At 43.0% G+C, this 13,491-nt stretch overlaps 1 protein-coding gene across 1 annotated transcript in view; it reads right to left on the bottom strand.

The window, feature by feature from the left end:
- VIT (vitrin) overlaps nucleotides 1-13,491 on the bottom strand; it is a 116,164-nt gene that overhangs the window by 76,742 nt on the left and 25,931 nt on the right. Inside the window, exon 3 of the mRNA XM_004466032.4 lies at nucleotides 7,085-7,150. Coding sequence (XP_004466089.2) covers nucleotides 7,085-7,150 — 66 coding nt within the window. The remainder of the gene's footprint in view (nucleotides 1-7,084; nucleotides 7,151-13,491) is intronic.

The raw sequence follows: 13,491 nt of genomic DNA, 5'->3' as shown, positions 1-13,491 counted from the left end.
AAATGTGCAGCAGTGGCGGGTCAAAGAAATATTTTCTCTTGGTCATAAAAGACTTCTCAACAAGAATCTATATAAATCACATCTGGGTGAAAACACAGAACATGAGATAGAAATGGTATACGAAGACAATCTGAGTAAAAGGCACTTGCCCCAACAGATAACTCCAAGTTCAAGTTTTAAGCACTTCAAATAGTCTATACAGATTGGTCATTCTAACCAATGGTTTGCAGCCTGGAAAAAATGCCTCTATCCATACTCCATGAGGGATGGTCACCATGGAGCGACTGGATGACAGAGGGTAACTTACCTGTGGCAAACACAGCAGACGTTTGTGTCTCTAAAAAACCTATTTTTAATCTATGAAAGACTCTATTACATTCTTTCACTCGATCCTTACACAGCCCTGAAGGGTGTGATTGTTCCATTTCTAGAGAGGTAAGTGGTCTTGCTCAAGCTCAGGTATCAATTAAGAGGCAGAGCCAGAACCTGAACTCAGACTTTCTGCTCTAAAAGCAAAGCTTTTCCAGGCATGTGCATATTACCAAAGCCCTGTAATCACAGAGCTGCATTTCTCTTCGTCAGTGTCCGATGCACTAAATAACCAAGTCCCAGAACAATTACCTCTTCATGCCCCCGGTAGCACCTCTGGGAATCATCCCCCTTTTCAAGGTTGATGTCAAAAATCTTTCCATGTCTTGCAAGGTATTAAGGTTAACTTATCAGAGAGAACCATGTGAATTAAGGTTGCACATTTCACCCCAGGTTACATCTATTTCAACTGTCCCAAGCGTACAGGAAATGTTTCAGAAGGTAGCTTCACTGTTTGTGGAGAATATGTCCTCATCATGTAGACTTCCTGCTTAGAGACCGACCAGGACTTGTCCCATGACAACAGAGCTCCCCGGACTGGCCCTGATGGTCCTAACCCACTTTCCAGCTGCATTTACCACGTAAACCCCACCACACGGCCCCATTCCCTGACCTCCCCCTCCGTGGCCGCACACCTGTCTCTGCCTGTAAAACTCTACTGTTTTTTCTGTCCCACCTCAAATGAAACCATCCTACATAGATTCCTTGTTTGTTATTCTTATGTGGTATTTGACACATTTTGCTTCATTTTAGTTTTTCTTTGTTGTTCTTGTTTGTCTCTCTGTCCATCCATCCAACCAATACCTACTGTGCACTATTTATGTCCTTATGGAGAGTTTGGAAAGACAGACCCGGTGGTGAGTGCTGCTGGGGCTGGGAGGCAGAGGACCCCCCAACCTGGTTCTGTGCATGCGTATGTTGTGGAGGAAGGTCGGGTCCATCCTTTTTGCACACTTTTATTTGATCTCACGTGAGATTGGATACTCCACCCAGTAACATGCTGCACTGAGTTAACCACTGTGGGGCTCACCTGACTCTCCTTTGGACTAAGTCCACTGTTTCTGAGACTCTTCCGGGAATTTTTAATTTTAAGAAAAACTATTGAAGAGATTTTAGAACTTAAAAGCTTTACCTTAAAAGCTTTTCTCTCTCTTGCACAGACACTCTGCCAGGCAGGGATTGTTCTAGAGTCTCTGGTGGACATAATTGATGTTTTTGTTAGAGTATGGGCTGAAAGGCTCATGCGTTGAAGAGTAGGCCTTTTTGAATATGTAACCTTTGGGTCTACAAAGAAATGAAGTTAATCCTTAAAACTCATACGATCCTATGATTGCCATAAGAGTGTTCTGTATACACCTAAGCCTTGCAGTGGTTATTGATAGCCATAAAAAATCAAGAAAAATGCAGTCACATTCTGGTAGCTGCTACCTGAGCAGGCTTGTGCCGATTGAACCTATCACTAAGGTACTTTGAGTCAGGTCAGATCTATGACCCCAAAACACGTCAGAAGAGTGAGCACCTTGGAATAGGCACCTTTAAAAATAAAGTGAGAAGCCTCTTATTTCCTGTTGTAAGGTAAACTTTACCTTGGGCTCTAGAGAGGTTATTAGGCAGTAACTTTTGTCTTATGCTCACTGTAATTCTTCGCCTTTGCTATTTTAAGAAGGCAGTCTGGCTTTCATGTTCTCCTACCTCTGGAGCTCAAGGCTGAAGAAGTGGAGCAGGAGCTGCCTGAAGACAATATTCCCCCTGGTTTTGGGAGTTAGACCCTCTGAATACTACTTGCTTTAGGTCCGCCCGGAGAGTGGCCGAGAGAGCATGATCTTCCAAGACTGGGAAGGATGGGAGTTGGCAGGCAGGTCCCAGCAAGGGAGCTGTCCCTGTGCCCGAGCAGCTCCCTGGCAGGAGGCTTACCTCCCCGCCGTGTCCCCTGGGGTTGAGCCTTAGGCAGGGAGCTCCCCCTCCTCTGCCAGGACCCCACGGTCCTGGAAAGGCAACAGTGGAGCGTGCCCCTTCCAGAGGCCACATGGGCTTGGATCCTGAGCAGCTCTTGGCCCTCCCTCAAGGCTCTGGACTGCATAAGGCTTCCAGGGCTGGAGCAGGGAGGGGGAAGACTTGGTAAGGAAGGAATCTGAATTTCTTACACCACCCCTCCCCCAGCAAGTGGCAATTTGGAATCGGACTTAATTTGATTTCTAAAACAAGGTAAAGTAACAAGCCAAGTGTGATGCAGTAAAATTGTGCCCAATACAACTGTGCATGTGAAAGCAAAATCTTAGCTCATCATGAAGAGTCATCTTCAGGCATGGGCAGGAGAGCTGTGGGAACCAGCCTTCTTTCTTTTTTCCCCATTTCTTTTTCTACCTTTGTTTCTTTCTTCACCTTTTCATCATCTCTTATCAATAAAATCCTACCTCCATGCTGGATTATTCTTAATGTATTCTTAGTATTACCTTTGTGGTCCAAAGAGCCCCCATGAGAGCTAAGCAATGCCCATGAGGGCCCCTGGGGGCCAGGTGCAACCAAAGCAAGGGAGAGAAGGAAAGGGGGATGGGGAAGAAAAATAAATGAAAAAGAAGATAAAGAAAGAAAGAAAGAGACAATTACCTTAAGCTGGGGGTAAACTTATGAATAGGCAGAATATTGCAGCAATGTGACATAAATTCTCTGCTTAGCCAAAGGAAGATACTCATATTTTCTCCTTTCCCTATTTTCCTCCATACGTCCTCTGCTTTCTTCCCAATTGGTCAGCCCACATTTCTTAGTCCTTAATTATCTCCCAAGCTACAGACACTTCATTCCTTAGTTTCCACAAGCTTGGGAGGATACCACTGGGAAAGTGCCTGGAATTGAACCTCATCCAGACCTTCATTTCAGTTCTGGTTTAACCAACTAGTGCCCCTGCGCTTTGGGCACAAGATCTTCAAGAACGTAGAAGAGGGCCTCACACGTAGTAGGGCAGTAAATTGTCCACTGACCAAAAATATCAAATTATACCTTCTCCTTGTTATTTTATCATAAATTCTTTAGGTCGTGAAGACTTAGTGGTTTTTTTTGTTGTTGTTGTTGTTTTAAGAGACTGGGGATCAATCTCCGGACCTTATACTTGGAAAGCAGGCGTTCCACCCCTGAGCTACATCTGCTCCCCAGTAAGAGTTGGTTTTATCTTTTTTTTTTTTTAAGAAGGTACTGGGGATTGAACCCAGGACCTCATATGTGGGAAGCAGGTGCTCAACCACTTGAGCTATATCCATCCCCAAGACTTTTAATTTTGAAAGAACACTGTTGAGAAACTTTAAACAAGAGTGGGGCCTGAAGGGAAAAGAGAGGGCTGTCAAGAAGAGAGGTTACAGGGTCCGGAAAAGAACCTGCCTGAATGATTTCCATTTACACATTTGTGCCTGTGAGCAGCCTGACCCGTGGGGCTCTCTCTCTAGTTCTCGAACTTTACCAGGCATCACAATCGCAACGAGAACTTGCCGAAACACAGAATGCTGGGCTCCACCCCCAGAGTTTCTGAAGGGGGCCCTGGGGTAGCTGAAGCACAAGGTCCCTGTGACGCTGACGCTCCTGGGCCAGGAACCCTGCTTGGAGAACCACTGCTGGAGTCGGTTCCACACTGAAGCGATTTGGGTAGAGCCCTGCTTTGATTTCATTCCTCTGCATGAAACCCTTCAGTGGCTCCTTGGAAAAGACGTCTTCTGAGATGATCAAGCTTGCTTAGATTAGTAAAGAGGAGAGAGGGCCCTGGCCTCCTTGGTGCGTCTCCCCAAAAGCACACTAGGACCAAGGCGGGGACTCGGGCCCTTGACCTTCTGGGATATGCGTCCACTTACCTCTGGAATTAGCTCAGGGGTCTCATGAGGGTATGGGAGACCACCACTAGGCACATGCACTTCTCGCTCAAGGAGTTAAGAGAAGTTTTCATTGTTTGTTCTTCATAAATTTGTGACATTCTGTTCAGAGTTTGTGGACACTTACATGCTACCTTTACGTGCATGGAAACTTGAAATGCTTACGCAGTAATAAACTGCCTTCTCTCCTTTCTCTCTTCGTGTATTGAGATGAAGGTTTGTTGTTGGCAGGGTTGTTTTATTTCCCTGACAAATCCCCAGCCACTTTTCTTTTCTCTGAGAACCACGCTGCCCCCTGGGGGTGGACCCCTGTCAGCCTGAGCTCATGCAATTAGATTCTCTCTCAGGAATTTGAGATCAGCACTGAGAGAAACTATCAGCAGGAGAGAGGGAGAGAGACCGTGAGGCGTCCACGCAGAGAGAAGAAGAACCGCAGGGTTCTTGGGACCTTTCCACTCTGGGGTTTAATTCCAGTGAGTTCCAGCTGCACTTCCTGCCTTGGGTTCTGCAAGCTACCCCAGGTGCTGCCAAAATTCCCTTTTTTTGCTTAAGCTAATTGGCCTTGGGTTTCTGCTAATTGCAACCAAAATAACCTTCACTAAGATTCTCCCTATTGCCCTCATGATGAAGTCCAGATTCCCTTCACGATCTGGCACCTGCTTACCTCTCCATCTCTTATTTCAACACATTGACCGACTACCCTACATTTCAGTCGTATTGAACTACTTTTAGCGCTCTCTAACCTTCAAAACTTGGGCATGCCATGTTCCCTCTGCTTGTAACATTCTTTTCCCCCTTGTCTTTGCCTGGCCAATCCCTAGTCGGCCTTCAGATATCAGATTGGGTGTATCACTTCCTCTGGGAAGCCCTCCCAGATACACAGCTGCTTCACCTTGATCTCAGAGTGCCTTTTTGCCCTAGCACTTACATATACATTATACTTGCCAGTTGACTTGTCTTTCTTCCTCTCTAGATGAGGAGCTCTGAAGGACAAAGATTGAGTCTTGAAGGCTGTTGTACCATGTGCCTAATACAGGGCTTGGTTGTAGGCAAAGAAAAATACTGGTGGAGTGAATGAATGATGCGGCTCCCTTACTATCAGTCACCTACCCCAGCAGCAGATTGACAAGGTGGAACAGAAAAAAATGAGACTTACTTTGGCCGCAAGCTATAGACTACGAATTGGAAATACTCTTGAGGTCAAGAACCAGATATCACCATGGTTAGGGAATATCCAATTACCTTCGCTGTACCTTTTCCCCCCTTATTTAGTGATTGTGCCAGAGTTCCTAATTAGAGAAAAGACCTCAAGCATTTATTGATTCACATGTGCTGCATCACCAGGGAGATTTTGAGAATGAGGTTAGATTTAGCATATCGGAAATTCAATCCTTTTGAGATCTCACAAAGAGGATTGCCCTTGGATCATTTAGCACAGACTTTCATAGTCACTGAAAATTGTTGTCATGGTAATCATGGAACCTTTCATGCTTTTTATATACGAGTTAATGAAGATACTGGAAGCAGCCCAGTGGAATTCATACTTAGTCATGCATTTGTCTCCATATTAACCCAATCATTGTTTTGAATACACATCTGCCCCGGGCCAGTCCTCTTGGCTCTTAGTCATGACAGGACTAAATAAACAACTGATTCCATTTTAGTATTTCAGCCTAGGAGGCTGTGGATGGCTGCCCTTTTGGTCTCATTTCAACAGGAAATCCCACATGTAGAGTTTAAAGGAGCAGAAGGAAAAGGGTGGTGTGTGAAGCAAATATCTTTCCTTTATTTCAAATTATTAACATTGCTGATTTCACCTAAATGCAATGTCTACAAAGAAAATTTCTGTTGTGGAGAGCACAGAATATTGCCTACATCTAAAGTACTTTTTAAATGGTCCTTTTAAAATACATCTTAAGCTGTCATCAAGCCAAAATTTTTGCTCTAGTTATTCCAGCTCGCAACATTTGAGTGTGAGATTTTATATCTACATAAACGTGTAGTTGTAGTTATCCCCCCAGTATCCATTCTCTCCTTAATAATAGTATGGCTGCTTGAAATCAAGACATTTCTTAGTCTTTCTTACTGATGGTCAATGGCATTTAAGCAAACGTGGTATTCACCTTTCTGGACTTATCTTTAAAGGGAGTGTGTATGTGTCCTTCTTCGTCCCTTCCTATTGGCTGGGGTGTGGGTATGACGAATGGTGCTGGGGCAGCCATTTTGAACCATGAGTTGGATGTCATGTTGTGAATGGTAGAACAACAAGATAGAGGAGTCTGAATCCTTAAAGACTGCACACTTTCCATAAAAGCCTTGGCTGATTATGTTTTTAGGAGGGAAAAATCAACTTCTATCTCATTTAAGTGATGATTGTTTTAGATTTTCTGTCATTTGATCCTAGGTGGTATACTCAGTTTGTTGGTAACCCAAAAGTGAAATTTATTTTTCCCTTTTATGGCTGATTAGATGTGAAATTTCATGGGAATTTTTCTGTGAGATTTAGCTTCTGAGTCTAGGGCATGCTGGGAGGTGGGCAGGCTTGCTGGATTTTGCACTAGGTAGACTTAATATTCTGCTGAGGAACTGGAGACAGTATTTTAGCACTAGGGAAATGCCTATTCCAGCTTAGTGCAGTGGAACTATATACCTTTTACCCTAAAATCAGGACTCCTACTTCAAATGGTTTTTGGAATGAGGTAGATAATAAATAAACTCATGACTAATTAGTCTGAGTGCAAAGTAATTGAGATAGTGATGAAAAAAAAAAAAACCCTTCTAAATGATCTAAAACAAGTGTAATAACCCACTACATGGGATTCACAAGTCTTACACCAGTGAGCAATTACAATTTTACTTACTGAACCTGGGCCTTTTATTCTTCTTTGTCATTTCTTTATTTGAATGTACTCCCGTCACCAGCAATACTACATAAAGAAAATACAGAAAAAATCTCATCAATATTATTTCACCTAAAGACTTTCTCTCTTTTGACGATCATTTTTGCTTCAGTCACATATTAAAGCATTCTCATTGGTGGTGTCAATTTTCCATTACATTAAGGTTGGGAAAATAAAATGTTTATGATGTACATGTTTGTTAGCCTCTTTTTTTTTTTTTTAAGATTTATTTTATTTGTTTCTCTCCCCTTCCCCCTGCCCTGTTGTCTGCTGTCTGTGTTGATTCACTGTGTGTTCTTCTGCGTCTGCTTCCATTATCAGGTGGCACTGAGAATCTGTGTCTCTTTTTTGTTGCGTCATCTTGCTGCGTCAGTTCTCCACGTGTGTGGCGCCACTCCTGCCCTTTTTTCATGCAGGGCAGCTCTCCTTGCAGGGGCGCATTCTTTGTGCATGGGGCTCCCCTGCGCAGGAGCTCCCCTGCGTGGCATGGCACTCCTTGAGTGCAGGCAGCCTGCACATGGGCCAGCTCCTCATCAGGAGGCCCTGGGGATTGAATCCTGGACCCTCGATATGGTAGATGGAAGCTCTATCAGTTGAGCCACGTCCACTTCCCTGTTAGCCTCTTTTAAGTGTCCTTTCAGAAATCCATCTTGGAGGGGTCTCGCCTTTGTTTTGTTGCCCATTCCACCACACCAATCCCACTGTCTCCGTTTTGCAAAGGATGGAAGGTAGGCCCGGAGAAGCCAACTAATTCACCTGGTCCCAGGAATAAACGATGGTGGCGGGGTGAGGGCGCAGCCTTTCTCGTGCCCATTCCGCTGCTCCACAGTGGGTTTCCACATGAGCAAGGCGGAGAACTGCATGTGTGTGCGTGATGGAGGGAAGGCTGAATAGAGGGACTGTGCCAAAAGCCTCCGGAGAGAGGACATCTGAGAGAGGAGGAAAAGGAGAAAGGGCACGGGGAGGCCTGGGAGAGACCCACCGTGAGGCCTGAGACGTGACACTGAGGCCCTGAGCTCGGCTCTGGTCGCACGCGGGACACTGAGGCCCTGAGCTCGGCTCTGGTCGCACGCGGGACACTGAGGCCCTGAGCTCGGCTCTGGTCGCACGCGGGACACTGAGGCCCTGAGCTCGGCTCTGGTCGCACGCGGGACACTGAGGCCCTGAGCTCGGCTCTGGTCGCACGCGGGACACTGAGGCCCTGAGCTCGGCTCTGGTCGCACGCGGGACACTGAGGCCCTGAGCTCGGCTCTGGTCGCACGCGGGACACTGAGGCCCTGAGCTCGGCTCTGGTCGCACGCGGTTCTGTGACTCCCAAGGTCAGCTGCAGAGAGCCGCGCTCCCTCCTCAGCATCGGGGCAGACTCTCATATGTCATTTGGGCTCTGCTTCTCCTTCAGGAAATATAAGATCAGGGGAAGGAGGGAAAGCGCTTTATCCTTTTCAAAGTAAATTTGCATTTTCCTGCCCTTTCAAGCACGTTCGATGAAATTGAGCCTTGCATTTTTAAGAAATAACATTGACTAGTTTTCCCTTATTACCCAAATAATACACTTCCCTTGTAGAAAATGTAAAAAACAGTGCAGAGAATATGGATGAACACTGAAGTATAATATTTTCCAGTCTTCTACATGTCTATATACGTTTACATGGGCACCTTTTTTTTTTTTTTAGGAGGTACTGGGGATTGAACCTTGGACCTCATATGTGGGAAGCAGGTGCTCAACCACTGAGCTACATCTACTCTCCACACATGGGTATTTTTAAACAAATATTTGTTCACTCTCACATGGCTTCCAATGCTTTATAATGCATTTCTACTTGAGACTACATGCTGACATATTTTCTTGTCATTAATTCTTCCCACACTCATTCTAACTGCCTGTGAAATATTGCACTGCATGGATGTACCATAAATTAGGCAATCCTCAGCGGATGAATTTCTTCTTGTAATTTGCTTTATCTTTGCACAAATCCATGATTATTTCTTAAAATAAAATGTCAAATATAACCTCTTCTCTGAAAGATATGCCCATTTAAAATTTTGGTACATATTGTGAAAATTCTTCATAGTAAAACCAACTTACATTCCCGTTAGCAATGTATGAGAATGCTCACTTCCCTGTACCTACTCTAATTCCACATGGGGACAGAAGAGCACTGTTTGCCTTTCAAATGACTGGTTGAATTCTCTATTCGTCTTCCTTCCTCTCCAGGCATTCATCCACCCACCCACCCAAGAGTGGGAACATTCTACCTTAACTCCATTTTAGCCACTTTTCTGAGAACCTCACTTTCTGGATGGGTTAGGGTCCTGGAGAGGAGCATGAGGAAAGAGAACAATGAAAGCAGGCATTTTACCTCCTACTTGAAGAGTTTGTTTTAACAGAAAGCAGATGCACCATTTAAGTTTAAGTGGACTTTGGAATTCTTGAATTGGCAACTATTTTGCCAATAAAAGTAGAAATGTCACAAAGTATTTGTGAAGAAAACTTAATCTTTACATTACGATTCTCTAGTTAATCTATGCCAATGATGCAGCCGCAGGTTTATCCCCATTTTTGACTATTAGCCCTAGTTGGGGCCTGGCCGGTTGACAGCCCATGTCCTGCAAGAACAGAAACTCAAAAGAAAACGGAACGAGAACCAAAAGCCCAGCCAAGTAGAATGAAGACAGACATTTTTCAGGCTTTATTTACTTCTGGGGTTTGGGTGGGTGTGAGCATCCTGGAGGTCTAATTTTTATAGTAGTCCCTGTGTTATTTAGCTCTGTGCAAAGACCACATCTTCGTTTTATGCACACAAATAAGTATCTATTTTTTTTTGTTTTTTTTTGTTTTATGCACACAAATAAGTATCTAACCTCAGTGAAATTTTTAAACAAGTACTAAATAAATGTATAGACAAAACTTAAGCAAGTAGAGAGAGTCATTGAAATCTTAAAGAATCCTCTATCAATTCTTGTGCATTGTCCTGTTGGGCTTGTATTTCTGTGGCAAGTGGTTTGTAAGTCTTGGTATCATTAAGACTATAAATATTTCAGTCAGACCATCCCATCACCCACTTTTGGTCTCCCAATGCCTCCAGGCTGAAAACATGCCTGGCTGGGTTCAGTTTAACACAGCGGTTAATAACGTCTTAATTTTCAACTGGACACACAGGCCCTCCCCTCAGCCTATGTGCTTGATAATTAAAGGTCCCCAGAAACCCTTGCTGCAGCTGAAGGATGGAAAATAAGCCCTGCCATTGTGCTTGTGCCCGGGAGCAAAAGTTCATTCCTCATCAGCAAGATCTCCCTTTCTACATTGGAAATGGTGCACCGCAGGCTGAACTCGGGTGAGCAAAGGACCAGTCTATTTTGCTTTTCCTGGGAAGCCCAGCAGAGCATGGAGACGGGATGGCTGGGGCTCACTTGAGTACAGAGCAGTGGAGAGGTCTGAAGCCGGTCCCTTCTGCAGGAGGAGTTATTTGATTCCTGAGGCCATTAGTGTCTAGGAGCCGTGAGGAATTTAAGTGTGGAAATGAAAACTCCAAGGCAACCATGGTTTACTGATTCTGCAGCAATGCTTCTCAGTCTTTAAAACTCCAGTGGTCTTAAGAATGGGTGTAGTGTGAGGGCATTTTGGGAACATTGGAATTGTCCTGCATGGCATCACAGTGATGGATATGAGCCATTGTACTTTTTCATTGTATATTTTCATAGCCTGCAGAATTGTGTGGGACAGAGTGTAGACTATAGTGTAAACTATGATCCACGGTGGGTAGCAGTGCTTCAATATGTGTTCATCGATTGTAGCTAATGTGCCGCGCTGGTGAAAGATGCTGTTAGTGTGGGAAAGTTTGGGAGGGGGAGGGAGTGAGGCATGTGGGAGTCCCCTCCATTTTCTAACATTCATGTAATATAAAGTTTCTTTAAAAAATTTTTGTTAATTAAAAAAATCCAATGGTCTGGTTTTGATTAACATAAAAAACCTACACCTTTCTTTAATAGTGCTTGAAATTTCAAAACATATTAAATATTGGCATTGTTTTTTCAAAAAAAAATCCCCTCCCTACCCCCACTGCTTTTCTTTCTCTTTTCCTTTCAAGGATCATAATCAATATAGTTAAGACATGTGAGATATAACTCTTTTTTACTCCAATTTAAAATATTGATCATTCAGATAATTTATAGAGAGAGAAAATACAAGGGAATAAGCTCGAAACAATGTTCAAACTCATTAATGATAAAAAAGGCAAGCTAAAGCAAAATGAGGGGATATTTCCCCATAGCATGTCAGTAAATAGCAGACACAAGATTAGGCTTAATCTTGTCAAGGATTCTCACACAGTCCTGGTGAAGTCTAAACAGGTGAAGCCATTCTGGAAAGCAAAAGCCTTAAAAACATTTAAATCCTTAGCCTAGAAAATATACCCCTAGGAATATATCCCAAGTTATAATTAGAGATATAGACAAAGATTTTTGTTCAGAGATGCTCATCACAGCATTATTTCTAATGGTAATCTGGAAATAATGAAAAACTGGAAATGTCTCACAGTAGGGCAATCCTAAGAACTTACTACAAATGGTGCGTAGAAGAAGTGCTCAGCTCTAACCTTAAGAAGGATTCTGACCATGTTAGTTTATATGTGGAGAGAAATCACTTGAACAAATACACCAAAAGGTTAATAATGGCAGAATAGAATTTATTTTTTATATTTTTTCTGTGTTTTATCCATCTTATATTTTACTTCTAATATATGTTGTATATATTATATATATTAAGAGACAAATTAATTTAGTCCTATAAAAGTCAGATAGATTTATAGTACAGGAAAGTGATTTCTAAAAGCATTGGCACAGTTAATCTGGGATCACGTGTCCCATTCTCCTGTTAGTAATGTATCAGAACCAGACTCCATCTACTTTTAAGAAAAAATAGGAAGTTCCAGAATACCTAATCAGTGATCAAATCAATAAGTATTTACTGAATACTTTCCGTGTTCCTAGAACATTTATGTAAGTGCCTCATTCCAGTCCATAAACTTCTCTTGGGATCCTTTTAGACATTTGCAGTTTACTAACACAGGTAATGTCAACAGTGCCTTACTGAAAATCAATTTATAAAGCAGATCATATTAAAGCAGCTCAAATTTCCCCAATGCTTTAATTCTGAATTGTATACTGAATGAAGCATTTAGCATCAAATAAATCAGAACTTAATAGCAAAGATGTGACAACTTATTCTCTACAATCACATAAACCGTAATATTATGCTTCAAATTATAGCCTATTGAAGCTGGGAGAAGCTTTGGGGGTTGTATTAGTCAGTCAAAATGGTGCTGATGCAAAATACCAGAAATTCTTTGGTTTTTATAAATGGTAAGTATTTGGGGTAGGAGCTTACAGATACCAAGCCATAAAGCATAAGTTACTTCTCTCACCAAAGTCTATTTTCACATGTTGGAGCAAGATGGCTACCAACATCTGCGAGGGTTCAGGCTTCATGGGTTCTTCTCTTCCAGGGTCCTGCTTCTTCCTGGGCTCAGGGTTCCTCTCTTTCTAGAGCTTACTTCTCTTTTATCTGTGAGCTTACTTCCCAGGGCTCCAGCTTAAGGCTTCAGCATCAAACTCCAACATCAAAACTCCAACATTAAGAACCCTCAACTCTGTCCTTTGCTAAGTCTTTTATCTGTGAGTCCCTACCCACCAGGGGTGGGGACTCAACACCCTAATGACGTGGCCCAATTAAAGCCCTAATCATAACTTAATCACACCCAGGTACAGACCAGATTACAAACATAATCCAATATCTATTTTTGGAATTTATAACCATATCAAACTGCTACACTCCATCCTCTGAATTCCAAAAAGACATTACAATATTAGAAAAAAACCTTAAATCAGTAACAATACAAGTACTAAATTGTATCACAGTCAGTTAAAAGAAAACAGTTTGTCTTGGGGTGAAGTCCTGTCTGCTATAGACCTCTGAAATTTTCAAAACAATTTATCTGTTTCCAATACACAAATGTACACACGAAAGATAAACATTTTCATTACAATAAGGAGAAATTGGGAGAGAAACATGAGTCACAGGTCCTCAACAGTTTGGTAAACCTACAGGGCATCCTCCATTTGATTTCAAAGTCTGAGAGCCAGTTTTAAGATGATGGTTTCTTCTCCTTGGTGCCTTATGAGAACCCTCTGTTTCCACATGCTTGCCCAACAGCCATTTTCTTGGTTGCACTCTCATCAAGCATCTGGGTGTTGACCAAGCTCCAGACCTCATCCTCCAAGAGTGTTGGAGTGATTGCCACACCTTACCCAATCTTGGGGTTAGAGTCTTAACCCCCCCTAGTACAGTGATGTGAAGACAACATTCCCCC

The sequence above is a fragment of the Dasypus novemcinctus genome, chromosome 17 (assembly GCF_030445035.2).
Source record: "Dasypus novemcinctus isolate mDasNov1 chromosome 17, mDasNov1.1.hap2, whole genome shotgun sequence".
Classification (NCBI taxonomy): Eukaryota; Metazoa; Chordata; class Mammalia; order Cingulata; family Dasypodidae; genus Dasypus; species Dasypus novemcinctus.
This window is presented reverse-complemented; position numbering and strand designations above follow the sequence as displayed.